At 39.4% G+C, this 27,001-nt stretch overlaps 1 protein-coding gene and 1 non-coding gene across 3 annotated transcripts in view; one reads left to right on the top strand and one right to left on the bottom strand.

Moving 5' to 3' along the window:
• The window catches only part of RNF214 (ring finger protein 214), a 47,683-nt gene extending 20,682 nt beyond the window's left edge, over nt 1–27,001 (top strand). Inside the window, exons 7-15 of one of the 2 annotated variants that reach the window (XM_065882654.1) lie at nt 22,595–22,691; nt 22,918–23,006; nt 23,596–23,686; nt 23,890–23,988; nt 24,187–24,563; nt 24,697–24,829; nt 25,044–25,148; nt 25,424–25,519; nt 26,438–27,001. In XM_065882654.1, the coding sequence (XP_065738726.1) occupies nt 22,595–22,691; nt 22,918–23,006; nt 23,596–23,686; nt 23,890–23,988; nt 24,187–24,563; nt 24,697–24,829; nt 25,044–25,148; nt 25,424–25,519; nt 26,438–26,503 (1,153 nt within the window). In that variant the 3' untranslated portion in view covers nt 26,504–27,001. The remainder of the gene's footprint in view (nt 1–22,594; nt 22,692–22,917; nt 23,007–23,595; nt 23,687–23,889; nt 23,989–24,186; nt 24,564–24,696; nt 24,830–25,043; nt 25,149–25,423; nt 25,520–26,437) is intronic. The other variant, XM_065882655.1, reaches the window with a different exon arrangement.
• LOC136127677 (small nucleolar RNA SNORA8) lies at nt 7,863–8,000 on the bottom strand. The gene has a single exon (XR_010656137.1). It is a non-coding gene; the product is annotated as a small nucleolar RNA SNORA8 (small nucleolar RNA).

The following is a 27,001-nucleotide window of genomic DNA, read 5'->3' as shown; positions in this document are numbered from 1 at the left end:
CTCTAGTTGCGGTGAGCGGGGGCTACTCTTTGTTGTGGTGTGCGGGCTTCTCATTGCAGTGGCTTCTCTTGTTGCAGACCACGGGCTCTAGGCGCAAGGGCTTCAGTAGTTGTGGCACGCGGGCTCAGTAGTTCTGCTGCACGGTATTAGTTGCTCCGTGGCATGTGGGATCTTTCCGGACCAGGGATTGAACCCGTGTCCCCTGCATTGGCCGGCGGATTCTTAACTACTGCCCCACCAGGGAAGTCCCAAAGTCTTCTTTTTGTTCAAGATTGCTTTGGATATTCTAGGTTGTTTGCACTTACATATATATATTTGAGAAGCAGCTTATCATTTTCTACAAAAACAATAGATTTTCTGAGAGTTCTTAATATGATTGGATGCTTAATTTTATCACATGGTTTTTCTGCATCTGTTAAAATTATCAAATGCTTTTTCTCCTTTATTCTGTTAATATAGTGAATTATGTTGATTTATTTTCAAATGTTAAACCAATTCTCTATTCTTGTGATTACACCCAACTTGGGCAAGATGTGTTATTGTTTATATATTGCTGGATTTGACTTGCTAATATTTTTGAAGGATTTTTATGTCTACTTTTATTGAGGAACAGTATTCTGTATTTTTTTTATTTTAAAAATTTAGTTATATCAGTTGCTGAGGGGGCGATGTTAAAATCTCTGTGATTATAGATTTTTCTCTTTTTCTTTTTAATTCTGTCAATTTTTGTTTCTTATATTTTGAAGCTGTGTTGTTAGATGCATATACAGTTATGATTGTTATGTATTCTTGATGAATTATCTTCATCGTTGACATTGACATTTTATCATTTTGAAATGTCTCTATCTTGGTCATACTCTTAATGTTTATTTTATGTAATATTAGTATAGATATTACAGTTATATATGCTTACTCTTTTTTTTTTTTTTTTTTTTTTTTTTTTTTCTTTTTCTTTGCGGTACGCGGGCCTCTCACTGCCGTGGCCTCCCCCGTCGCAGAGCACAGGCTCCGGACGCGCAGGCCCAGCGGCCATGGCTCACGGGCGCAGCCGCCCCGCGGCATGTGGGATCCTCCCGGACCGGGGCACGAACCCGCGTCCCCCGCATCGGCAGGCGGACTCCCAACCACTGCGCCACCAGGGAAGCCCCTATATGCTTACTCTTTACACAATATATATTTTGCCATCTTTTACCTTCAACCTATCTACATTTTTATATGTTTTGTAGACAACATATAATTGGGTCTTTTTGATCTATTCTGACAAGCTTACTTTTAATAATAGGCTTTTAGTGTATTTGTATTTAATAGGATTATTGATATGATTAGATTTAGGTCTACGTTTTTATTTTGTGAATTGAATATTAATTCATTGACTATTCTTTAGAATTCCATTTTAATTTGGCCTTTTCCACCCAGAATACACATCTATTTAATTCACTGGCAACATGCATCATAAAGACAAACTACATGCCTGTTGATTATGCTATATTAGAAAGAGTTGTAATTTTCTTGAATAAAGTATTTGGAAAATTTGCATAGTTTTAATTGTTGAAACTTAGAATTATCCTTCAGATTTTTTTAAAAATCAAAAAAATTTAGGTATAATTTACATGCAATAAAATGCACTTATTTTAAGTTACAGTTTGATGAGTTTTGACAAATTAATTATACATGTAAACACTAACACAGTCCAGGTATAGCACATACCCATTACCCTAAAATCTTCCCTGTATTCTGTTTTTTGTTTTTTTTTTTTTGCGGTACGCGGGCCTCTCACTGTTGTGGCCTCTCCCGTTGCGGAGCACAGGCTCCGGACGCTCAGGCTCAGCGGCCATGGCTCACGGGCCCAGCCGCTCCGCGGCATGCGGGATCTTCCCAGCCCAGGGCACGAACCCGTGTCCCCTGCATCGGCAGGCGGACTCTTAACCACTGCGCCACCAGGGAAGCCCCGTGTGTTCCTTCGTAATCACTGTGCTTCCGCCCCACCATTCCCAGGTAAACACTGATCTGCTTTCTGTCACTGTAGATTACACTTATCTTTTCTAGACATTCGTGTCTTTCTTTCACTTACATTTTTGAGATATATCTATGATGTGATGAATGTGAACTATATCAGTAGTTCATTGCTTTTTTTTAAAAGACTTAATTTTTTTAGTGCAGTTTGAAGTTTACAACAAAATTGAGAGGGAGGTGCAGAGATTTCCCATATGCCCCCTGCCCATACACATGCATAGCCTTCCCTTTATCAACGTTACTCACTAGAGTGGTACATTTTTTACCAAAGGTGAAGCTACATTGACACATCATAATCACTCAAAGTACATAGTTTACCTTAGGGTTCACTCTTGGTGTTATACACTTTATGATTTGGACAAATGTATAATGACATATATTTATTATTATACAGAGTATTTTTCACTGCCCATCCTTGGTGCTCTGCCTGTTTATCCCCCACTCCCCAACTGATCTTTTTATTGTCTCCATAGTTTTGCTTCTTCCAGAGTGCTGTATAGTTGAATCATACAATATGTAGCCTTTCATATTGGCTTCTTTCACTTAGTACTATGCATTTGAGGTTTCTCCATGTCTTTTCATGGCTTGATAGCTCATTTCTTTTTAGCATTGAATAATATTCCATTGTTTGAATGTACAACAGTTTTTTATTTATTCATCTTTGAAGGACATCTTGGTTGCTTCCAAGTTTTGGCAATTTGAATGAAGCTGCTATAAATATCCAAGTGCAAATTTTTGTATGGACGTAAGTTTTCAACTCCTTTAGGTAGATACCAAGAAGTGTGATGGCTGGATCATATGATAAGAGTATGTTTAGTTTTGTAAGAAACTGGCAAACTGTCTTCTAGAGTGGCTGTACCACTTTGCATTCCCAACAGAAATGAATGAGAGTTCCTGTTGCTCCACATCCTCGCCAGCATTTGTTGTTGTCAGTGTTCTGGATTTTGGTCATTTTAATAGGTATGTAGTGGTATCTCATTGTTTTAATTTGCATTTCCCTGATGACAAATGATGTGGAGCATCTTTTCATATCCTCATTTGCCACCTGTATATCTTTTTTGGTGAGATGTCTGTTAAAGTCTTTAGCCCATTTTTTAAATCTTTTTTGTTTTTAAACTGAGGGATGATATTTTAAATTTAATTTTATTCTTATTTTTTTGGCTGTGCTGTGTGGCCTCCAGGATTTCAATTGCCCGACCAGGGATTGAACCTGGGACACGGCCGTGAAAGCCTGGAATCCCAACCACTAGACCACCAGGGAACTTCCTTATTTGTTTTATTGTTGAATTTTAAGAGCTCTTTGTATCCTTTGGATAACATTCCTTTGTCAGATGTGTCTTTTGCAAATATTTTCTCCCAGTCTGTGCTTGTCTTCTGATTTTCTTGATACTTTCTTTCGCAGAGCAGAAGTTTTTTATTTTATTTATTTGGCCTCACTGCATGGCTTGTGGATCTTAGTTCCCTGACCAGGGATTGAACCCAGGCCCTTGGCAGTGGAAGCATGGAATCCTAATTACTGAACTGCCAGGGAATTACCAGAAGTTTTTACTTTTAATGAAGTCTAATTTATCATGTATTTCTTTTGTGGATCATGTCTTTGGTGTTATATCATTCATTTAGGTTTTCTCCTATGTTATCTTCTAGGAGTTTTATAGTTTTGCATTTTACATTTAGGTCCATGATCCATTTTCAGTTAATTTTTGTGAAAGGTGTAAGGTCTGTGTTTAGATCCATTTTTTTTTTTGCATGTGGATGTCCAGTTCTAGCACCATTTGTTGAAGAGACTCTTTGCTCCATCTTATTATCTTCGCTTCTTTGTTAAAGATCAGTAGACTGTGTTTATGGAGTTCTATTTCTAGGCTCTCTGTTCTGTTCCACTGATCTATTTGCCTGTTCTTTCACAAATACCACGCTGTCTTGATCTTATAGCTTCCATAGCTACTGGAAGTTGAGTAGCATCAGTCTTCCAATTTTGTTCTTCTTTTTCAATATTGTGTTGCTTATTCTAGATCCTTTGCCGCCTCTTATAAACTTTAGAGTCAATTTGTTGATATCCATAGAATAACTTGCTGGGATTTTGATTGGGATTGTGTTGACTCTATAGATCAAGTTGGGAAGAACTGACATCTTGACAATGTTGAGTCTTCCTTTCCATGAACATGGAATATCTCTCCATTTATTTAGTTCTTCTTTGATATTGTTCATCATAGTTTTGTACTTTTCCTCATACAGATCTTGTACATATTTTGTTAGATTTATACCTAAGTGTATGTAGTGTAAAGGATAATTGTGTTTTTAATTTCAAATTCCACTTACTCTTTTTTTTGGCCGCACCATGTGGCATGTGGGATCTTAGTTCCCTGACCAGGGATTGAACCCACACCCCCTGCATTGGAAGTACAGAGTCTTAACTACTGGACTGCCAGGGAAGTCCCAAATTCCACTTGTTCATTGTTAGCATTTAGGAAAGCAATTGACCTTTGTATATTAACCTTGTGTTGTGCAACCTTGCTTTAACAGCTTAGTAGTTCAAGGAGGGTTTTTTGTCTATTCTTTCCAATTTTATAAGTGGATGATCATGTCATTTGCAAACAAAGACAGTTTTATGTCTTCCTTTTCAGTCTATATACCTTTTATTTCTTTTTCTTGCTTTATTACATTTTCAAGGACTTCCAGTATGATGTTGAAAAGGGGTGGTGAGAGGGGACTTCTTTACCTTGTACCTGATCTTGGGAAAGCTTCAAGTTTCTCACTCTTGAGTATGATGTTAACTGTAGATTTTTTTGTAGATGTCTACCATGTTGAGAAAGTTCCCCCCTATTCCTAGTTTACTGAGAATTTTCACCATTAATGGATGATGGATTTTGTCAAATACTTTTTCTACATCTGTTGACATGATCATTTGATTTTTCTTTTTTAGTCTTTTGATGTGATGGATAATATTAATTGATTTTTGAATGTTGAACTAGCCTTGCATACCTGGGGTAAATCCCACTTGGTCATGATTCTTTTTGTACTTTTTTGTATTGATTCACTAATATTTTGTGAAGGATTTTTGCATCTGTGTTCATGAAAGATATTGGTCTGTAGCTTTTTCTTCTTTTATTTTTGTCTGGTTATGGTATTAGGGTAAGTGCTGGCCTCATAGACTGAATTAGGAAGTATTTCCTCTGCTTCTGTCTTCTAAATGATTGTAGAGAATTGGTATAATTTCTTCCTTAAATGTGTGGTAGAATTCACTAGTGAACCCATCTGGGCCTGGTATTTTCTGTTTTGGAAGGTTATTAATTATTGAATCAATTTTTAAAATAGATATCAGTGTTCATTCCTTTTTAATGCTGAGTAGTTGTCCATTGTGTGAATATCCAACAATTTGTTTACTCAGTTAAAGATGTCCTTCTAATATAAACTGTCTCCTATTGTTTCTGATGAGAAGTCAGTGACAGTTTTTTCTCTCTGTGTATTGTGTCATTTTTTCCCTATGGTTTCTTTCAATGTTTTCTATCCTTGGTTTTCAGCAGTTTGACTTTGATTTTCCCAGGTGTGGCTTTCTTCCTGTTTTACCTGTTTGGGGTTTTCTCAGCTGCTTATTCTGTAAAGTTGTGTATTTCACCAAATTTGTGAAATTTTGATATAATTTTCAAATATTTTTCCTGTCCCATTCCCTCCTTTCCTTCTGGGACTCCACTTTCATATGTGTTAGAACTTTTGATACTGTCCTATAGCTCATGGGGGCTCTTTCATTTCTTTCCAATTCTTTTTTTTTTTTTTAATATTTATTTTTGGCTGCGTTGGGTCTTCGTTGCTGGGCGCAGGCTTTCTTTAGTTGCAGCGAGTGGGGGCTACTCTTCATTGCGGTGCGCAGCCTTCTCATTGCAGTGGCTTCTCTCGTTGTGGAGCATAGGCTGTAGGCGCATGGGCTCAGTATTTATGTAAAATACACCGTTTTTTTTTCTACAAAAAGTGTAAAGTTTGAGGACTTCCATGGTGATCCAGTGGTTAAGACTCCATGCTTCCACTGCAGGCGCCGTGGGTTCAATCCCTGGTCAGGGAACTAAGATCCCACATGCCATGTGATGCAGCCAAAAAAGGAAAAAAAGAAAAGAAAAGAAAAAGGGTAAAGTTTTTCTTTTTTTTTTTTAATGTGTAACATAGACAAAATTATTTAAGTCGATAAGTTTTTGAGAAATTTCACATTTTCTGATTCCACCCACTGCCAAGCACCTTAGTGGGTTTTTTTTTTTTTTAGCATGCAACTTTCATATTGTTTTCTAAATCTAAAGAATACAGTGATACAGTATACAGTGATATTATACTGCATCTACTCACGTGAAAAGGAACAAAGTATCGCCCCTGAAATAATTACTAATTACACAATACTGCAGACTGATAAACACTGTAAGTACTAAAATGTTAACATTTCAACATACAGTGTCAACAACATCCTGCTTTCTTTTTTAATTGGTCAAAACATTTGTTAAGGTCATGCAAAATAAACACTTTGTGAAAATGTTAGATTACACTCAAACATCAAGGCAATGAAACCCCAAAGAGCAACTTTTTAATGCAACGACTGGTCAAGTAGATAAACTATTCAGCATCTTAATAAAAATCCAGTAAGTGAAAAACATCAAAAATGTAAGCACTAAATTTAGGTAACTGCTTGTCTACAATCTCACCACCTACAGTCTTACCTGTGACTGAAAATATACTGCCAAAATTGTTCGACATAAGTAAGCTATGTTAAAATGACCAAAAAAATGTCAATGCATGATGCCAGGGTAAATTTCTAGTCCACACAATACTTAAATGTGATCATTGTCTTAACTCTGCTAACAGTAAATGAAAAGTCACACCAGATTTATCTTCTTTTTACTCTTGGTTTGTTACATGTTTTTAAACTTTTGTCTACAAGTGTTTCTTATGATCCTCCCCCAGAATTAACATGCTTATTTAGGAACAGGTGAAGCAGATAAACCCTGCCTTGGTATAGAAGGCAGTGATTTCGTTTTCCCTAAGTATTTCCTCGTCACTTGTCAACTGTCACTGACCTTTCTGCTATAGTTATGTCCTCAGTCTCCCATTCCATAAAGATTTTTAGTGCCTATTATTATCCATGTCTCCCTGATTCTCCCAGAAAAAGAATTCATTTTTTTCCTCTCATCGCTAGGCTCACTAAGGAAAGCTGAGCACACAATTTAAAGGAGTTACAGAGTAGACCAGGGAGGGTTCTCGGGCAGGTGGATGGTGCTTGAAGCCAGGTCTGGGATCTGGAGAGAAGAGCATCCAGGTCATAGGAAGGTGATCGGCCCCTCTCCATGGGCCACTCTCCTAGCAGCTCCCAATGACACAGTTACTGGGCTCTCCTTTGGGCACTGTTGACTCACTTTCTTACCAATTTTTAAAGCCCTCTTTATATTTTCTACTTAAAATTTAAAAACTCTTTGATAAGCAATTTGTCTATTATATAGAACACCGGTTCTCAACTTGCAGAGCATTAACCTTTAATCTCTAGGTTATTCCATAACCTAGTGTTTGGGTCATACTCTTCAAGATAGTCCTTTCAAGAAGAATTTTTGCCCAATCCACAGTTATCATTGTCAGTCAGTCTTGCCACAATTCTTTCAGTTGGGCTTCTTTGCTCTCTAATGAAATACGGACGCACTTCAAAAATTCCCCACGTGTAGTCTTTGGGATCCAGTTTTCTCAAGCAGTTTATTTTAGGACCATGTTTAGGGTCAGACAAGATGGATCAGCCTGGTTCTGAATTTTAGACACCCTAGAAAAAGAGAAGCATCAGTTCCTATTGAAGAGTATGTCAAACTGAACAGTATGAGAAACTATAGGAATACTGTATCAGTAAAAATACCAGGTTTAACATGCACAAAGCCAAGAAAAACAATGATGCCAGATACTGAAGTTATATTAGCATTGTCCTTTGAACTCCCAGCAGAATAAACTGCTGAATGCAGGTACCACACGGTGCAATAAAATTCACCCTTTTAAAATGATGAATTTTGACAAATGTATATACTGTTGTATAACTACCACCACAATCATGGTATGAAATATTTGCATTACTCCAGAAAGCTTCTTCCTGACTCTTTGGAATCAGTTGTCTCCTCTATCCTGAGCCATTGGCAACCACTGGTCTGCTTTCTCTCAGTGTAGCTTTTGCCTTTTCTAGAACTTCATGTAAATAGAATCATAGAATATATAGCCTTTTCTGTCTGTTTCTTATTTAAGATAAAGCTTTTGCAGTTTATCTATGTTTTTGCATGTATCAGTAATTTAATTCCTCTTTACTGCTGAGTAGCATTTACTTATAAGGTTATACCAAGTTTATTTACTAGTTGATGGACATTTGAGTTGTTTCCATTTTTTGTCTGTTATAAATAAAGCTGCTCTGAATATTCAAGTACAAGTCTTTATGTGGACATGTTTCTTTTCTCTTGAGTAAATACTTAGGAGTGGAATTGCTGGACCATATGTTTGCTTAACATAAGAAACTGGCAAACTGTTTTCCAAAGTTGCTTTACTATTTGGCATTCCCACCAGCAATGCATAAGTGTTCTGGTTATTCTGTATCCTCACCAGTACTTGGTGTTATCAGTCTTTTTAGTTTTAGCCATTCTAATAAGCGTTTAGTAGTATCTCATTGTGGTTTTAATTTGCACTTTTCTAATAACTTTTTTTGTGTGTGTGTGGTACGTGGGCCTCTTACTGTTGTGTCCTCTCCCGTTATGGAGCACAGGCTCCGGACACTCAGGTTCAGCGGCCACGGCTCACGGGCCCAGCCGCTCCGCGGACCGGGGCACGAACCTGTGTCCCATGCATCGCCAGGCGGACTCTCAACCACTGCACCACCAGGGAAGCCCCAACTACTTTTTTTAAATTCATTTGGTTGTGCCCGGTCTTAGTTGTGGCAGGCAGGCTCCTTAGTGGCTGCTCGCCAGCTCCTTAGTTGCAGCACATGGGCTCCTTAGTTGTGGCTCACGGCCTCCTTAGTTACAGCTTGCCGGCTACTTAGTTGCGGCATGCGGGCTCCTTAGTTGCGGCATGCATGCGGGACCTAGTTCCCTGGCCAGGGATTGAACCCAGGCCCCTTGCATTGGGCACACAGAGTCTTAGCCACTGCGCCACCAGGGAAGTTCCAACATTTTCCTAATGACTGTTGATGTTGAACATCTTTTCATGTCCATGTCTGCCATTTGTTGTTCTTTTTTGGTGAAGTATTTATTTGAATATTTTACCCATTCAAAAACATGTTTTCTTATTGAGTATTGTCAGTACAGGTCCTTTTATCAGATATGCGTTTTGCAAATATTTTTTTCCAGTATATAACTTGCTTTGCATTTTGTAACAGTGTCTTTTGAAATGCAAAAGTTTAATTTTTAAAAAAAAATTATTTTTTATACAATTTTAAAGGTTACACTTCATTTACAGTTATTACAAAATATTGGCTATATGCCCCGTGTTGTACAGTACATCCTTGTAGCCTATCTTACACCCAGTAGTTTGTACCTCCCACTCCCGCATCCTTATATTGCCCCCCTCCCCTTACTGGCAATCACTAGTTTGTTCTTTGTATCTGTGAGTCTACTCCTTTTTTGCTATATTCACTAGTTGTATTTTTTAGATTCCACATGTAAGTGATATTATACAGTGTATTTGTCTTTGTCTGACTTATTTCACTAAGCATAATGCCCTCCAAGTCCATCTGTGTTGCTGCAGATGGCAAAATTTCATTCTTCTTTATGGCTGAGTAGTATTCTATATATATATAGAATATATATATATAGATAGATAGATAGATAGAATATATACCACATCTTCTTTATTCGTTCATCTGTTTTCTGTTTGTTTGTTTTGCGGTACGCGGGCCTCTCACTGTTGTGGCCTCTCCCGTTGCGGAGCACAGCCTCCGGATGCGCAGGCTCAGCAGCCATGGCTCATGGGCCCAGCCGCTCCGCGGCATGTGGAATCCTCCCGGACCGGGGCACGAACCTGTGTCCCCTGCATCGGCAGGCGGACTCTCAGCCACTGTGCCACCAGGGAAGCCGCCATCTGTTTTTTTTTAAATAATTTCTGAAATTAAGATTTTTTAAAATTTATTTATTTATTTATTTTTGTCTGCATTGGGTCTTCGTTGCTGCACACAGGCTTTCTCTAGTTGCTGTGAGCGGGGGCTACTCTTCGTTGCGGTGCGCGGGCTTCTCAATGCTTCTCATTGTGGTGGCTTCTCTTGTTGTGGAGCATGGGCTCTAGGCACACAGGCTTCAGTGGTTGTGGCACACAGGCTCAGTAGTTGTGGCTCATGGGCTCAGTAGTTGTAGCTCACAGGCTCAGTAGTTGTAGCTCACAGGCTCTAGAGCGCAGGCTCAGTAGTTGTGTGCATGGGCTTAGTTGCTCCATGACATATGGGATCTTCCTGGACCAGGGCTTGAACCTGTGTCCCCTGCATTGGCAGGCGGATTCTTAACCACTGTGCCACCAGTGAAGCCCTCATTCATCTGTTGATGGACACTTAGATTGCTTTCATATCTTGGCAATTGTAAGTAATGCTGCTATGAACATTGGTGTGCATGTATCTTTTTGAATTAGTGTTTTTGTTTTCTTTGGATATATACCCGGGAGTGGAATTGCCGGGCCATATGATAGTTCTACTTTTAGTTTTTTGAGAAACTTCCATACTGTTTTCCACAGATGGAAATTGGCTGCACCAATTTGCATTCCCAACAACGGTGTATGAGGGTTCCCTTTTCTCTGCATCCTCACCAACATTTGTTATTTGTGTTCTTTTTGATGACAGCCATTCTGACAGGTGTGAAGTGATATCTCATTATGGTTTTGATTTTCATTTCTCTGATGATTAGTGATGTTGAGCATCTTTTCATGTGCCTCTTGGCCATCTGCATTTCCTCTTTGGAAAAATGTCTATTCAGTTCTTTTGCCCCCTTTTTTTTAAAAAATAAATTTATTTATTTATTTTTGGCTGTGTTGAGTCTTCATTGCTGTGCGCGGGCTTCCTCTAGTTGCGCGAGCGGGGGCTACTCTTCGTTGTGGTGCACGGGCTTCTCGTTGCAGTGGCTTCTCTTTGTTGTGCAGCATGTACTCTAGGAGCACGGGCTTCAGTAGTTGTGGCACGCAGGCTCAGTAGTTGTGGCTCACGGGCTCTAGAGCACAAGCTCAGTAGTTGTGGCACATGTTGCCCATTTTTTAATTGGGTTGTTTATTTGTTTTGATGTTGAGTTGTATGAGCTGTTCATGTATGTTGGATATTAATCCCATATTGGTTATATCCTTTTCACATATTTTCTCCCATTCAGTAGGTTGTCTTTTCATTTTGTTGGTGGTTTCCTTTGCCATGCAAAAGCTTTTAAATTTAATTAGGTCCCATTTGTTTATTTTTGCTTTTATTTCCTTTATGGTAGATGGATCCAAAAAAAAATATTACTGCAGTTGATGTCATACAGTGTTCTACCTGTGTTTTCCTCTAGGACAGTGGTCCCCAACCTTTTTGGTACCAGGGACCAGTTTCATGGAAGACATTTTGTCCATTGGGGTGGGGGGGATGGTTCAGGTAGTAATGAGAACGATGGGGAATGGCAGATGAAGCTTCACTCGCTCACCCACCGCTCACCTCCTGCTATGTGGCCTGGTTCCTAACAGGCCATGGACCAGTAGCAGGCCGCAGACTGGGGGTTGGGGACCCCTGCATGAGTAGTTTTATAGTATCTGGTCTTACATTTAGGTCTTTAACCCATTTTGAGTTTGTTTTTGTACATGGTGTTAGAGAATGTTCTTATTTCATTCTTTTACATGTAGCTGTCCAGTTTTCCCAGCACCACTTATTGATGAGAATGTCTTTTCTTTATTGTATATTCTTGCCTCCTTTGTCATAGATTAATTGACCATAATTGTGTGAGTTTATTTCTGGGCTCTCTATCCAGTTGCATTGATCTATGGGTCTGTTTTTGTGCCAGTACCATACTGTTTTGATTACTGTAGGCTTGTAGTATAGTCTGAAGTCAGGGAGTGTGATTCCTCCAGCTCTGACCTTCTTTTTCAAAATTGTTTTAGCTATTCAGTGTCTTTTGTGTTTCCATACAAATTTTAAATTTATTTGTTCTAGTTCTGTGAAAAATGCCCCTGGTATTTTGATAGAGATTGCATTGAATCTGTAGATTGCCTTGGGTAGTATTGTCATTTTAACAGTATTGATTCTTCCAATCCAAGAACACAGTATATCTTTCTATCTGTGTTTTCTTCATTTTCTTTCATCAGTGTCTTATAGTTTTTGGAGTACAGGTCTTTTGCTTCCTTGGGTAGGTTTATTCCTAGGTATTTTATTCTTTTTGATGTGATGGTAATAAATGGAATTGTTTCCTTAATTTCTCTTTCTGATATTTCCTTGTTAGTGAATAGAAATGGAACAGATTTCTATATATTAAGTTTGTATCCTGCAACTTTACCAAATTCATCTATAAGCTCTAGTAGCTTTCTGGTGGCATCTTTAGGATTTTCTATGTATAGTATCATGTCATCTGCAAACAGTGACAGTTTCACTCCTTCCTTTCCAATTTGAATTTCTTTTATTTCCAAAAATTTAAATTTTGATGATGTCCAGTTTACCAGTTTTTTCTTTTGTGGTTCCTGCATTTTGTGTCCCAAGAAATCTTTGCCTAATCGGAAAAAAGAAAAAATCAGTTTAGTTAGAAGAATGACATTGTTTACATTTTTGTAAGCCTCTTTAATGGAACAAGCTTAATCCTCCTATCTACCTCTGCATATAATCTCCTGCAATATGTTGTTTTGGTTAAAGTACAGGAAGAAAATCTAGTGATATGCAGGTATGCAGTTGGAAAAGCAAGGAGTATTTTAATAGACTTTTTAGATAACTGTGAATATTCTTCTTTGACAGTGCTCCAAAACTTGACAGCTGATAGTTTCTTAAAGTTTCATTGCATCGTGGAAACTGAAACCACTTCAGTGATTTTGTACTGTTTTATTAAAATTCATTGTCTTAACTTGCACTTTGAGTGGATCTTTTAACTGTGTTGGCTAGGGAAGGAAAACCTTTTCCCTCTATCCTAGTAGGTTCAATTTCTGAGGCTGTGAATTAACCTGACAAAGGACAGAGTAAGGAGAAAAAACCCAGTTTATGCATGCAACATGCATATAGTGAAAGAATTCAGCAATGAGTAGCTCAAAGGAATAGTTAGAATCTGGGGCTTATGGGAGAACAAATGAGTTCTTAAAAGTGGGGGAGAAAGGACACTTTCTGGACTTTTGGAAGGATAAATGGGTTTTCAGGAGAACACGCAGGAGTTTAAATTTGTGATAATATTTATATGTACAGGTATGAATAGTTTTTCTGTCTCCTTCAGGGCCATAAAATTCCACTGGAGAAGAGATTTAGGGTAGGTTTTATTCACCTTCTTTCTTCTGGGAGTAGCTCTGCCCTGAAGAGGTGTTTAGGACAGCCTTATTTCCCAGAAATTGCTGCTGTTAGCTAGAGAAAGCTCTGAGAAGGCTTTCTCTCCTGTGTCTGTTGAATCTCAAATGTTTTCATCTTTTTGTTGTTGTTTCACTTTATTTTTTATTTTTTTGGCCACGTTGGGTCTTTGTTGCTCTGTGCAGGCTTTCTCTAGTTGTGGCGATTGGAGGCTACTCTTCATTGCGTTGCGCGGGCTTCTCATTGCGGTGGCTTCTCTTGTGGTGGAGCACAGGCTCTAGATGTGTGGGCTTCAGTAGTTACAGCACGTGGGCTCAGTAGTTGCGGCACACAGGCTTTAGGGCACAGGCTCAGTAGTTGTGGTTAACGGGCTTAGTTGCTCCGTGGCACGTGGGATCTTCCCAGACCAGGGATCAAATCTGTGTCCCCTGCATTGGCAGGCAGATTCTGAACCACTGTGCCACCCTGGAAGTCCACAAGTATTTTCATCTTAAAATAATCTTTATACCAATTCGTGGGTTCCAAGTGGGCCCTATCGTTGATTTGGTAAAACAATGCATTGATAATTCGGAAAATATTGCTTCAGAGTTATGCTGCTCTTCCAAGTGTTGATACATTTTATTATACAATGTTTAAAGAATCACATTTGTTGGGACTTCCTTGATGGTCCAGTGGTTAAGACTCCCTGCTGTCAATGCAGGGGGTACAGGTTCGATCCCTGGTCAGGGAACTAAAGCCCCGCATGCCGCATGGTGTGGCCCAAAAAAGAAAAAGAAAGAAGAATCACATTTGTTTATATCACTGTGGATCTCATCAGAATAGTCTTTAAGTAATGGGAAGCCTTCAAGCTCCCAGTGGCCCATGCAGACTTTCCAAAATTCTAATTTTTGCCTGAAAGCTCAAATGTTATTGTTGGCAACAAACATTGTCAGTTGTTTTCTTTGAAATAACAAGAGTAATTTGTTCATTTTCAAGAACGTGTCTGCTAAGTACTCAAATTCAAATAGCCAGTTTCTCGGTTGTTCTTTTAAGTAAAAATGATTTTACATGAAAAAAGAGGCTAGTTCAAGTTTCAACTCAAACAGTCTCACACGTGCTTTTCCTCAAGACAGCCATTGTATTTTGGCATGTAGCATTTCATAAACAGAATATTAACAGTTATGTATTTAAGGGTTGAAATTTAATAGGATTATTACTTTTGATGGCTTCATCAAGGGCATCCTGAAGTAAAAGTGCACCCCACTCCCAACTGCAAGTGTGTGGCAGTAAAGAATACAATGACTAGTAGTATAATTTTGATGCCACTGCCTTCATTTGTGTATGGTGCCAATATTTGTATCCACTATAATTTTCATACAAGTAGGAGCAGTGCAAGTATCAACACAATTGTTCTCAGATAAACCATGAGATTCAAAAGAGTTATTCATCTTGGATTAGGTCAGCATCACTTGTTGCCAGGAATTCATACACGACATCATCTTCAGTGATTAGTAGGTGCCAATGCTAGATGAATGTAAACAAAATAGCAAGACTAGTGTTGTCTGTGGATTCGTCTATTTGTAAAGTAAAATTACAATTCTGCAGATGAGTTATTAACCAAGTCTTCAGATTTGCAGCAAAATCTTTAATTTGGTGAATTAATATATCATTAAAAAAGGGGGGCTGCCATGATTTATTTTACTGAGGCATATAGCAATGTCACCTGTACCAAGTCATGCTTCTCCAGTTAAGGAAGTACAGTAACTTACCCTAAGATGCTTCAGTGGCCTTTTCATTTCTAGCTTGAAAGGTGTTAACAATTTTTAAGACTTGTAAAGAATTCATCACATCTTCATTTAAAATATTCAACTACTTTTTCTTTAAATTCTGAATGATTGATCTCAAAATGTCACTATAACTTAACTGGCATAATATAATTAGAAAATGTTGTGTTGCCTAAGATACAGTAAGATAAATTATTAACATCTATAAAGTCAAGAGAAAGATGACTCTTGTCACACTTTGGTTTCTTATTTACAATTTTGCCTAGTATTTTTGGAGTAGATTCTTCCTTTCCGTGAGTCAGATAACTCTAGGCCAGTTGCATCTTTTTTAGTGTCTTTAAATGTATGTATTGCAACTGTGGGTTGAAAAAGTAAGTCTTCTAATCTCCCTGTTTGGAGTCAATGATTCATTCTTAAATATGAATGAAAAATTACAAATAAATTTTCTTTTATTTTAGAAAAAATTAAATTCTAAAATAATACATTTTAGATATAATTTAAAAATTGAGAAGAGTTTTCCAAAAGTTTTTGAAGTGTTATTGTAAAACAAAATAACAAAAAGTACTTGTTTCTACCTGATGTGTGAACTTTGAAATTTTACAGTAATGATTTATTGGATAGTAATGAGATTATAGTAAGTATAACTAAAGATAGCTGTAAGAGCACAAACAGAAGTACTGAGAAGGAAAATACCTTAAATTATATGCTAAACCTACTACCTTAAAAAATGCTAGAAAACGTTAGAATACAGAAGCATATATTCCACTAGCCATCCATTACACTTTGTGTAGTCTCAGGGAAACTCCACTGTAGACTCATGAAAGAATGAGAGTGAAAAAGGCAAATGAATTTAGTGTTATTATGAAACTAATCTTGCTTCCTAGACCAGGCCCTCAAAGGGTTTTGGGGACCATGGACTGTGTTTTGCAAACTGCTGTTCTAGATTATTTCTTCCATACCTAGGGCTTCCACTACTATCTCTGCTAGTGACACTCTCATCTGTATCCCAGCCCAGACTACTTATATATCCCTTGCCTGCTGAACTGCCTAGACTATTTCCTCTGCTTGGTGCTCTTGTTTCTCTTTGGCATTTGCATATGCTGTTTGATCTGCCTAGAATTTCCTGTTCCTTTTTTTTTTAAATTTATTTATTTTGCTGTATTGGGTCTTCGTTTCTGTGCGAGGGCTTTCTCTAGTTGTGGCAAGTAGGGGCTACTCTTCATCGCGTTGCGCGGGCCTCTCACTATCGCGGCCTCTCTTGTTGCGGGGCACAGGCTCCAGACGCACAGGCTCAGTAGTTGTGGCTCACGGGCCTAGTTGCTCCACGGCATGTGGGATCTTCCCAGACCAGGGCTCAAACCCGTGTCCCTGCATTAGCAGGCAGGCTCTCAACCACTGCGCCACCAGGGAAGCCCTCCTGTTCCTTTTGTTCACTTGGAAAGTTACTGAATTGTGAGCTGCCTGGGGGCAGGAACTAAGCATCTTTATATCCCCAGCTTTTAGCAGAAATGTGTAGCACATTGTAGGCTGCTTAGTAGATGTTGAGTTAAATTGAATCAAGGAAGAACTCTAGCCTCATAAACAAAAACTTTGCAGTACATCTCAGGGTAAAGTTTTTTGTCTGATCTCATTCATTCTATTGGGTTGGCCAGAAAGTTCCTTTGGTTTTTAAATAAAAATAAAGGACACATTTTTCATTTTCACCAAGAACTTTATTGAACAACATATTCACACTTTTGGTCCACTACCTTCTGCCATTTTTCAGGCAACTTCATAATTCCATCTTCTCAAAACTTTTTATCTTTTTGAGCAAAGAACTGGTCCAGGTACCTTTTAGTCTTCCAAGGAATTGAAATTTTTTCCATTAAGAAAATTTTGTAAAGACTGAAATAAATGGAAATCCGAAGGTACAATGTCTGGTGAGGTAGATGAATGAGAACTTCCCAGCCAAGCTGTAACGGTTTTTGCCTGGTCATCAAAGAAACAAGCAGTCTTGCGTTATCCTGATGGAAGATTATGTGTTCTCTGTTGACTAATTCTGGACACTTTTCATCGAGGGCTGCTTTCAGTTGGTCTAATTGGGAGCAGTACTTGCTGGAATTAATCGTTTGGTTTTCCAGAAGGAGCTCAAAATAGAGGACCCTTCCAATCCCACCATATACACAACATCACCTTCTTTGGATGAAGACCGGTCTCTGATGTGGTTGGTGGTGGTTCATTTCACTTGCCCCACGATCTCTTCCATTCCACCTTATTGTACAGTATCCACTTTTCATCACCTGTCACAATTTGTTTTAAAAATGGAACGTTTTTGTTACGTTTAAGTAGAGAATCACATGTGGAAATATGGTCAAGAGGTTTTTTTCTGCTTAACTTACGTGGAACCCAAATACCAAAGTGATTAACATAACCAATGATGTGGTGCAAAAATCATTTGGTGCGAATGATTTTCAGCGCTTGATTTGGATATTTTGAGTATGCCGGCTCTCTCCCGAGTGGTATAACATTGATTGTTCTCAATTAATGTCTTGATTTGATCGCTATCCGCTTCACCTGGTCTACCCAACCGGAGCATCGTCCAGTGAGAAATCTCCAGCATGAAACTTTGCAAACTGCTTTTGACATGTTCAATCAGTCACAGCACCTTCTCCATATACTGCACAAATCTTTTTTTTGGGTTTCAGCTGTGTTTTTACCTTTCTTGAAATAATAAAGCATAATATGCCGAAAATGTTGCTTTTTTTCTTCCATCTTCAGTATTAAAATGGCTACACACTTCCCTGGTGGCGCAGTGGTTGAGAGTCCGCCTGCCGATGCAGGGGACACGGGTTTGTGCCCCGGTCCGGGAAGATCCCACATGCCGCGGAGCGGCTGGGCCCATGAGCCATGGCCGCTGAGCCTGCGCGTCTGGAGCCTGTACTCCGCGACGGGAGAGGCCCCAATAGTGAGAGGCCCGTGTACCGCAAAAAAAAAAAAAAAAAAAATGGCTACACAAAAATTCACCAATTTTGATAAGTTTTTTTTTAAAACGCATGCTGATATGACAGCAGTCACAATACAGCCTAACAAAATTATCTCGAATGAAGTTAAAGACAACTAAGCGCTACTGGACCCATCTTACGGAAAAAACCAAATAAACTTTTTGGCCCACCCAGTATATTGGTTTGTATTAGCTTCAGTTCAGAGAAAAGAATTTTATAACCTACCTCAAATTCAGGACGGCCAACTCCTATCTATTTTAACGCATCCACCAGTATTTATTTTGTTTCCTTTTGCCTTGTTTAGAGTATAATATATTCTGAAAGGAAGGTATTTCGGCTGAGGACTCAACATCTTAATTTTTAGTTCTGTCTTTGTTGAGAATATTTCACAAGACACTTATCATCTGCTTCTCTGCATTAAAATCACCTGATTGCTACCACCACTTTTGGTGGAAAAAAATGTATTCACGTATTTTAGTTTCTCTAACATCCAAATGATAACTAACATTTCTTAAGTTCTTACTATATGGCAGAGACTGTCCTATATGTTCTGCATGTATTAACTCATTTAACCTGCATAATAGCTCTGTATGAGAGGTAGATTATTTTATTATCCCCATTTTTCTTTAGGAAAATGAGGCAAAGGTTAAGTAACTTGCCAGTGGTTGCACAGATAGTAGATAGTAATAGTCTGGGTTTGAACTGTGAGTTTAGTTTGGCTCCAGAAGCTGTGCTTTTAACTGCTGTGAGAAGCTTCCTCTCAAATCTAATTACTTTTATCATTAACCTCTGTTAGTACACACGCACAGATAGATGCTCATTATAATATTTATAATTGTGAAATTGAAAATAAGAGAATACCTAAGTCAATAATGGGATATATGTACAATGGATAGTTATTTAAAAATCACAGTTTTGAAGAATACTTAATGATATGGAAAAATACATTAGGATGAAAAAGTAAGATAAAAACCACAGTTTTTATTTGAAAAGCGTATATAATGGATTTATATGTTACATATGCATATATAAATATACAAATTTATTTTAAAAGACTGAAAAGAAGTATAATAATGATTTTTTTGTGGGTAGAGCAATTGTAATTGTAGAGCAATTTGTTGGATGCTTCCCATGGGCTAGGCACCATATTAAATTCTTCATGTGTGTTTTCTCAGTGAACTCTCCCATCAGTCGCATGATGTAGGTCCTACTCGTTTCTCAGATGAAGAAACTGAGGCCTAGAAAGATTAAGTAACTTGTCAAGGGTCATACAACCAGTAGGTAGAAGAGTTGGGACCTCTGTATTAGGCTCTTTCTGTTTTTTTTTTTTTTAAATTGAAGTATTGTTGGCTTACAATGTTGTGTTAGTTTCTGGTGTACAGCAAAGTGATTCAGTTTTACATGTGTGTGTGTGTGTATGGGTATTCTTTTTCAGATTCTTTTCCATTATATATTATTACAAGATATTGAATATAGTTCCCTGTGCTATACAGTAGGACCTTGTTTAGCTATTTTATATAAAGTAGTATGTATCTGTTAATCCCAAGCTCCCAATTTATCCCTCCCTCCCCCTTTCCCCTTTGGTGACCATAAGTTTATTTTCTATGTCTGTGAGTCTGTTTCTGTTTTGTAAATAAGTTCATTTGTATCTTTTTTTTTTTTAGCTTTTTATCACATATAAGTGATATCATACGATATTTGCCTTTCTCTGTCTGACTTACTGCACTTAGTGTGGTAATCTCTAGGTCCATCCATGTTGCTGCAAATGGCATTATTTCATTCTTTTTTATGACTGAGTAATATCCTGTGTGTGTGTGTGTGTGTGTGTGTGTGTGTGTGTATACACATCTTCTTTATCCATTCATCTGTCAGTGGACACTTAGGTTGCTTCCATGTCTTGGCTATTGTAAATAGTGCTGCTATGAACATTGGGGTGCATTTTTTTTTGTTTTTTAAAATTTATTTATTTACTTTTGGCTGCATTGGGTCTCCGTTGCAGAGAGCGGGGGCTACTCTTTGTTGCAGTGCGCGGGCTTCTCACTGTGGTGGCTTCTCTTGTTGCAGAGTGCAGGCTGTAGGCGCACGGGTTTCAGTAGTTGTGGCACGTGGGCTCAGTAGTTGTGGCTCGCAGGCTCAGTAGTTGTGGTGCACAGGCCTAGTTGCTCTGCAGCATGTGGGATCTTCCCAAACCAGGGCTTAAATCTGTGTCCCCTGCATTGGCAGGCGGACTCTTAACCACTGTGCTACCAGGGAAGCCCCTGCATGTATTTTTTTGAATTAGTAGACTCTTTCTGTTTTGTATTTTCTAAACTTTTTATAATTTGTATTATTTACATGATGAAAAGCAAAATTAATTTTTTAAATTATGCAAACGTATTGGGACAAGTCAGACTTGTATAGTCTGGTAGGATTTATTCATTGGAACCATTGATTCTTTAAACTAGCTAAGCAAAATAACAGAAGCATGGGACTTGAAAGAAATTAGACCAAGCATTTAAAGAGTTAAAACATACTCAGTGGTTTCTATTATATCAAGGATTTTTTGGGCATCTACTATGGGCAACTGATTTTTTTTTTTCTAGCATGGGTTGCAGTTAGTACCCCTTAGTGAAGTGAAATCTGTTACATATCTTACAGGCTAGTGAACGTATGGTAAGGCTGACCATTTTTATGACTGTTTAAGAATTCCTTAACCATTTTTGTTGTGGTTGCTAGTAGTTCCTTTTGTCTTGTTGGATCCCAAGGAGACAGATGTTGCCAGATGCCCAAAGAAGAAGATTTTTCTGTGTATGAATTTGTGGGATGTCCCCCGTGGACGTGGCAGTATTTTTCTAATATAATTGTAATCCCTAGTTGATAAATGAATTTAATGAAAGTTAGAGGTGTTCGATGAACACCGATAGTCTTTAAGAACAGCATCATTCACAGAAAGCAGCAGCCATGTTTTCCTACAATCATCCCATCGTCACAGAGTGTCTAGTAGGCTAAATGGACCGCTGATTGACCCCACAACGTATATCACATATTCTTATGGTAAGAGGATTCTGACTCCTTATATATTTTTTCACTTGAGAAATATGTGCTGTATTAGGAAAATACATCTACTTATAAACCTTTGTCTAAAGAACTGTTAGAGAAAGGAAAAATAAAAGAACTATTAGAGAATTCTTCCTCTGGCAGGAAGTTTATTTGGAGAGGACAACACGTGCAGATGAAGGAAGAATATGCCCTCCTAGTTGTATCTATTACATGAGTTGACCTTGTCAGCAGAGGGCCAGACGGATGTTAGTGAATCAATAAATGTGTTTGTAAGAGACACACAGACATACACACTTGTACTTTATGAAATAGCTAGCCAGGGGTGTGTGGAGAACTGGGCAATGAAAAAAGGGACCTGAAACCTTATGTTAGGTGGATTTTTTCCTTTCATATTATATTTAAGGTTACTAAAAAAACCAGAAGATGAATAAAATTATTTCTCTCACTGTAGAAAAGTGGGAACATTTTTCTTAAGACAGAATCCTTCCCAATCTTTTCTTCTTATTTTCACCTTTTAGAAATTCAGTGAAAATAATGTACACATTTCCATACTATTCTGTCCACTGATCTGGGTAATCCTGTTGCTTTTAGCTATGTAACTCATTACATTACAGTCAAGTGTAATACAGGGAAATTCTTCTGCCGGTTCTGTTCCTTTGTTGGCATCTTCAGTCCTGAGTAGAATGATCAACCACCCCACATCCGGGGAAATCCCTTATTCCTGGGCAAACTGGGGCAGTTAGTCACCCTAATCCTAAGGGTGTATATTACACTCTAGGGATGGGGCTGGGGAGCTGGTGTAAGAATGAAGGAAACTGATGGAACGGAAAAGTCCTGAGGTATGAAGACAACATTTTTTCCTTTTGAAGAATGTTTACTATAGCTAAGGAAGTGTGAAAATCAGTAAGCCAGTATCTGTGTGGTTAGTAGTGAATTAGTGATTGCTGCCTTAGGGATAAGTATTTTGGGTTTAGTCCTGCATTCTTCAGTACCCATACCAAAAGACAAGGAGTCAGAGGAATGCCATTTTGATTTGAGCACTCCTGGATCATAGAAGAACATTCTGCCTTCAGTGGGTTTTGGTTCTAAGTACGCACTTTGTTCTGGGTAACTTTATTTTAGCAAATGGAGATGTGAACATTTTTACTTTCAAATATAGGGTGATTATGCAATTTCAGACCACTTTAAACATAATTTGTATATATCTATAGTTAATACTTAGAGTAACACTTCCTCTAACATACTAGGTAGACCAGTTTCAGGTTTTACTTTTGCCTTGGTGTTCCTTAGCAAGCTTGTCTTTCTCTCCTAAGTCTTGTTCTTGGTTTCTTACCTTACAGAGAAGTGTGGGAAATGGAACTGGATAGACTCAAGAATCAAGATGGTGAAATAAATCGGAACATTATGGAAGAGACAGAACGTGCCTGGAAGGCAGAGGTGAGAATAGCCGCTATGTTGAAGCTATGTTGAAGGTCTTGATTTTGGGCTTCCAGATGGTGTGTACTTTTGGTATAGCATCAATACTGTACACTAAGCTATGTAAGTATTATACCGTAGAGCCACTAAGCATTGTTTTAACTATCTAAGGGTAGCTTTGTGTATGTAAAATTAATAAAGTGTGTGTGTGTGTGTTTGTGTGTATGTGTGTGTATGGTTTCCTTAGATCTTATCACTCGAGAGTCGGAAAGAGTTGTTGGTATTGAAACTAGAAGAAGCAGAAAAAGAGGCAGAACTGCACCTTACTTACCTCAAGTAAGTACCTTCCATTTCTAGGGTCTTAATGGCCCTGCAGTTTTGTGTTTTGGAGGCATTTCTTTTTAGGTTTTGAAACCCTGGGCCAGCTAGTCTGGCACTTATTCTGTCTTCACGGGGAGTCATCTCTGTGTGATAGTAATTTGTTCAGTGATTTCTCTTCCCATACTCTAAACTTCCTCACTCTCTGACTCTTCCCTTTCTACAGTCTTATAGTTTTGTACTTTTTATTGTATTATTTCCAATTGGATAAACAGTATCTCTTATGCTGTCAAGCATAGCAAACGTCTTTGGAGATTTGTTTCCTATACAGTCATTTCTCCTCTTTCTGCCGTGAAATTTGGAGGACCCCCGTGGCATTTTCAGCCAGACAAGAGCCCTCTCTCTGTGGTTGGTCCGCTTTCTCCAATACTTGTTTTGCAAGGTGCTGGAGTTAAAGTGAGGCAAACGGCTTAGAACCTTGACCTTCTCCTGCACATGCTCCGACCTCTTCTCTCCAGGCCCATTAGCCAGCTACCGTTCTGCTATCTCAGAGCATTAGGAATTGGGTTTTCTTTAATTCTGTAAATTACTGTTGGTTTCTTGAAAGGTCAACTCCCCCAACACTAGAGACAGTTCGTTCCAAACAGGAGTGGGAGACAAGACTGAATGGAGTTCGGATAATGAAAAAGAATGTTCGGGTAAGTATAGTGATGCGTGATCATTGAGTCAGAGTTAATCTGTGCTTAAACACCTCTGGCGATAGGGAAGGACCTTTTGCATTGCCCTTAGGGCCTGTCCTACCACTCCTCTTGCTTTCCTGATATAGGATGGTGCTCTCTTTTTAGGCAGGCTCATTCTGCTTAGCAGTAAAGGATAATTCTTGCTTTTCTCTCTTTTCTAGGACCAATTTAATAGTCATATCCAGCTAGTGAGGAATGGAGCCAAGCTGAGCAGCCTTCCTCAGATCCCGACTCCCACTTTGCCTCCACCCCCATCAGAGGTAAGAGCGCTGGCTTTGGGGAGTCTACCTTTGTGTGTTGGTGGCAGAGCCTAGAGTCTTTCACTTGTTCTTTTTATGAAGATATCGGGACCATCCTTATTTGGTACAAGAAACAGTTGCTCACTGATTTCTGCTCCAGTCTCCTAAACTTTCATTTTCTTTCTCTCCCACTTGTCTTCCACCTCGTCCCCTCTGCAGACAGACTTCATGCTTCAGGTGTTTCAACCCAGTCCCTCTCTGGCTCCTCGGATGCCTTTCTCCATTGGGCAGGTCACAATGCCCATGGTTATGCCCAGTGCAGATCCCCGTTCCTTGTCTTTCCCGATCCTGAACCCTGCCCTTTCCCAGCCCAACCAGCCTTCCCCACCCCTTCCTGGCTCCCATGGGAGAAATAGCCCTGGCTTGGGTTCCCTTGTCGGCCCCCATGGTCCACACGTGCCCCCTGCCGCCTCCATCCCACCTCCCCCAGGCTTGGGTGGTGTTAAGGCTTCTACTGAAACTACCCGGCCCCAACCAGTAGACAAACTGGAGAAGATTCTGGAGAAGCTGCTGACTCGGTTTCCACAATGCAATAAGTAAGTATCTTTAAGGATTAATTTTAGAAGTGTTTTTCAGAGAAATGTTTATGGGTTGAAATCGGAGAGGTTTCATAGATACTCCTCATGAGTGCAGTCTAGAATCTCTCCCCCCAACACTTTTCTTCCTTAGGGCCCAGATGACCAACATCCTTCAGCAGATCAAGACAGCACGCACCACCATGGCGGGCCTGACCATGGAGGAGCTGATCCAGCTGGTAGCTGCGCGACTGGCAGAGCACGAGCGGGTGGCAGCAAGTACTCAGGTAAGAAGAGCTACTTGGCGGAGAACTCAGACCTGCTGAGATGTTGGGGAAGAGGTAGATTTCAGAAATATTTGGGGTGGGAAGAAGCATTGCAGCCAGGGGTGTCTGGCCCGCTTTCTTCCTTTGCTGCACTGGGAAATGAATGACTTCTCTTTGTTAAATGCCCTGTTTCTCAGACGTTCCTCCCTCACTGTGACAACGTTTCTGCCCACAGCCCCTTGGTCGGATCCGGGCCCTGTTCCCTGCTCCATTGGCCCAAATCAGTACCCCAATGTTCTTGCCTTCTGCCCAAGTTTCATATCCTGGGAGGTCTTCACATGTAAGACTCTATTCTTTGAAAACTGGGATGTGGAGAAGCTGGGAGTGAGGAGGGAGTGGGTTTATACGTGGAGCGCAGGAAGAAGCCATCATCTCCTCAGCTGGGTTGTCGACAGCCCCAGCTGGGAAAATGCAGGTACTCTGTATTGGAACTTTTCTTTCTTTTGGTGTAAAATCTTTTTGCTACATGGAAAGAGTAGATGGAATCATGGGCATATAAGGCAAAGAGGCCCAGAGGCTCCTTACTCTTTTGACTGGCCCTCCTCTGCTGTACAGGCTCCAGCCACCTGTAAACTGTGTCTAATGTGCCAGAAGCTTGTCCAGCCCGGTGAGCTACACCCAATGGCATGCACCCACGTGCTGCACAAGGAGGTGGGTGCTGCATGCCTTCCTCTTTCTTCCACTCTTTCTTTTTGACAGCTGAGACAGTTTAATTTTCTTGAACATTGTACAGTGTTGACGCTCATCATTAATATCTAAACATAAGGTTTCAGTAAACCGTGGCTTAAATCTCAGCAGAATTCAGAATACTGGCAGCTGGGCTCTCCCAGCTTCCTTCTACCCCATTCCCTGTAGGGGACTGGACTGGGTAAACAGTTCATACTAGAACACCGATAGTCGCTGCCTTGGAAAACTGACAACAAGATATACATATCTAACCATTGTTTCAGATGTACCATTGCCAAGAGACTTTGCTTAGATGAGAGGACTGGAATAGGGAACCTGAATATGAGATTAGTAACTCCATTAATAAAATAGTTGGAAGGCTGACCTATTAGAGATTAGCTTCACACACTGACAAGTTATTCCTGTCTTTTATGATGGTACCGGACAGAGTTAAATCTCTTAGCACCAGGGATGATTTTTTTTTTTTTTTACTATTTTGTTTTGTTCATTTTGTTTTTCTAAGAGGTAGAAACTGAATTTATATCTAAATTCTTGGTAAGGGAAAATCCTGAATAAGATTTGAGGGCAATGAGCATTAGGAGATGGAAGCTCATCTCAGGCTAAATAGATGGCAAGAAGGAGCAAGCCTGTAGACAGTCAGCAGAGAGCAGCTTCTCACTGTTATTAGCTGATTGTTAATGTTCCTGTAAAACAAGATCAGCTTCACCTGCTCTGAAGACTCTTCTGGTGGTAAAAGCCAGTGAAGCAGCCCTTCCAGTCCCCCAGTGAGCTTTTCTGACTCAGTAAACATCCCTTAGACCTGTTGAACCTTAACAGCGCTCTCTCCCCTCCTTCCCTCCGTCTTTCCTGATGAACCTGAGGTATGTCTTTCTTTCTTTCCAGTGTATCAAATTCTGGGCCCAGACCAACACAAATGACACTTGTCCCTTTTGTCCAACTCTTAAATGACGGACCTGACTGGGGAGGAAGAAGAGGAGAAACTGATGTGAACAGGAAGCGCGGGTTCAAGATTTCTAAAACTCTATATTTATACAGTGACATATACTCATGCCATGTACATTTTTATTATATAGGTAATGTGTGTATAGAAAGTCTGTATCCAGATGTTCGTAAATGAAAGTATGTATATTATGCAGAAATGGTCTGTCCCCCTCACCTTTCAATTCCTCTGGGGGAAGCAGATTGTAGGTAAGATGGTATTTAATTTGGCCTTGAAATTATGGTATTCCTGCCTAGGGCTGTTTTCAGATGCAATATAAAAACCATCTAGGAAGCCGCTCTTGCTCTAAGGCCACCCTGCTCTGATTTGGCTCAGCCTCTAGTCCATTTTCTTAAGGCTCATGTACGCCGATTTGAACCCTGGTGCTCACCTGCTGTCCAGCCAGATGCCTTGCTTATTGAAAGCCTCCGGAAGCCTCAGTGCTATTCCAGCCCCTCTACTCCAAA

The sequence above is a fragment of the Phocoena phocoena genome, chromosome 8 (assembly GCF_963924675.1).
Source record: "Phocoena phocoena chromosome 8, mPhoPho1.1, whole genome shotgun sequence".
In the NCBI taxonomy this organism is placed as follows: domain Eukaryota; kingdom Metazoa; phylum Chordata; class Mammalia; order Artiodactyla; family Phocoenidae; genus Phocoena; species Phocoena phocoena.
Note: the sequence above shows the minus strand (reverse complement) of the source record. Positions and strands in the feature narration are given on the sequence as shown.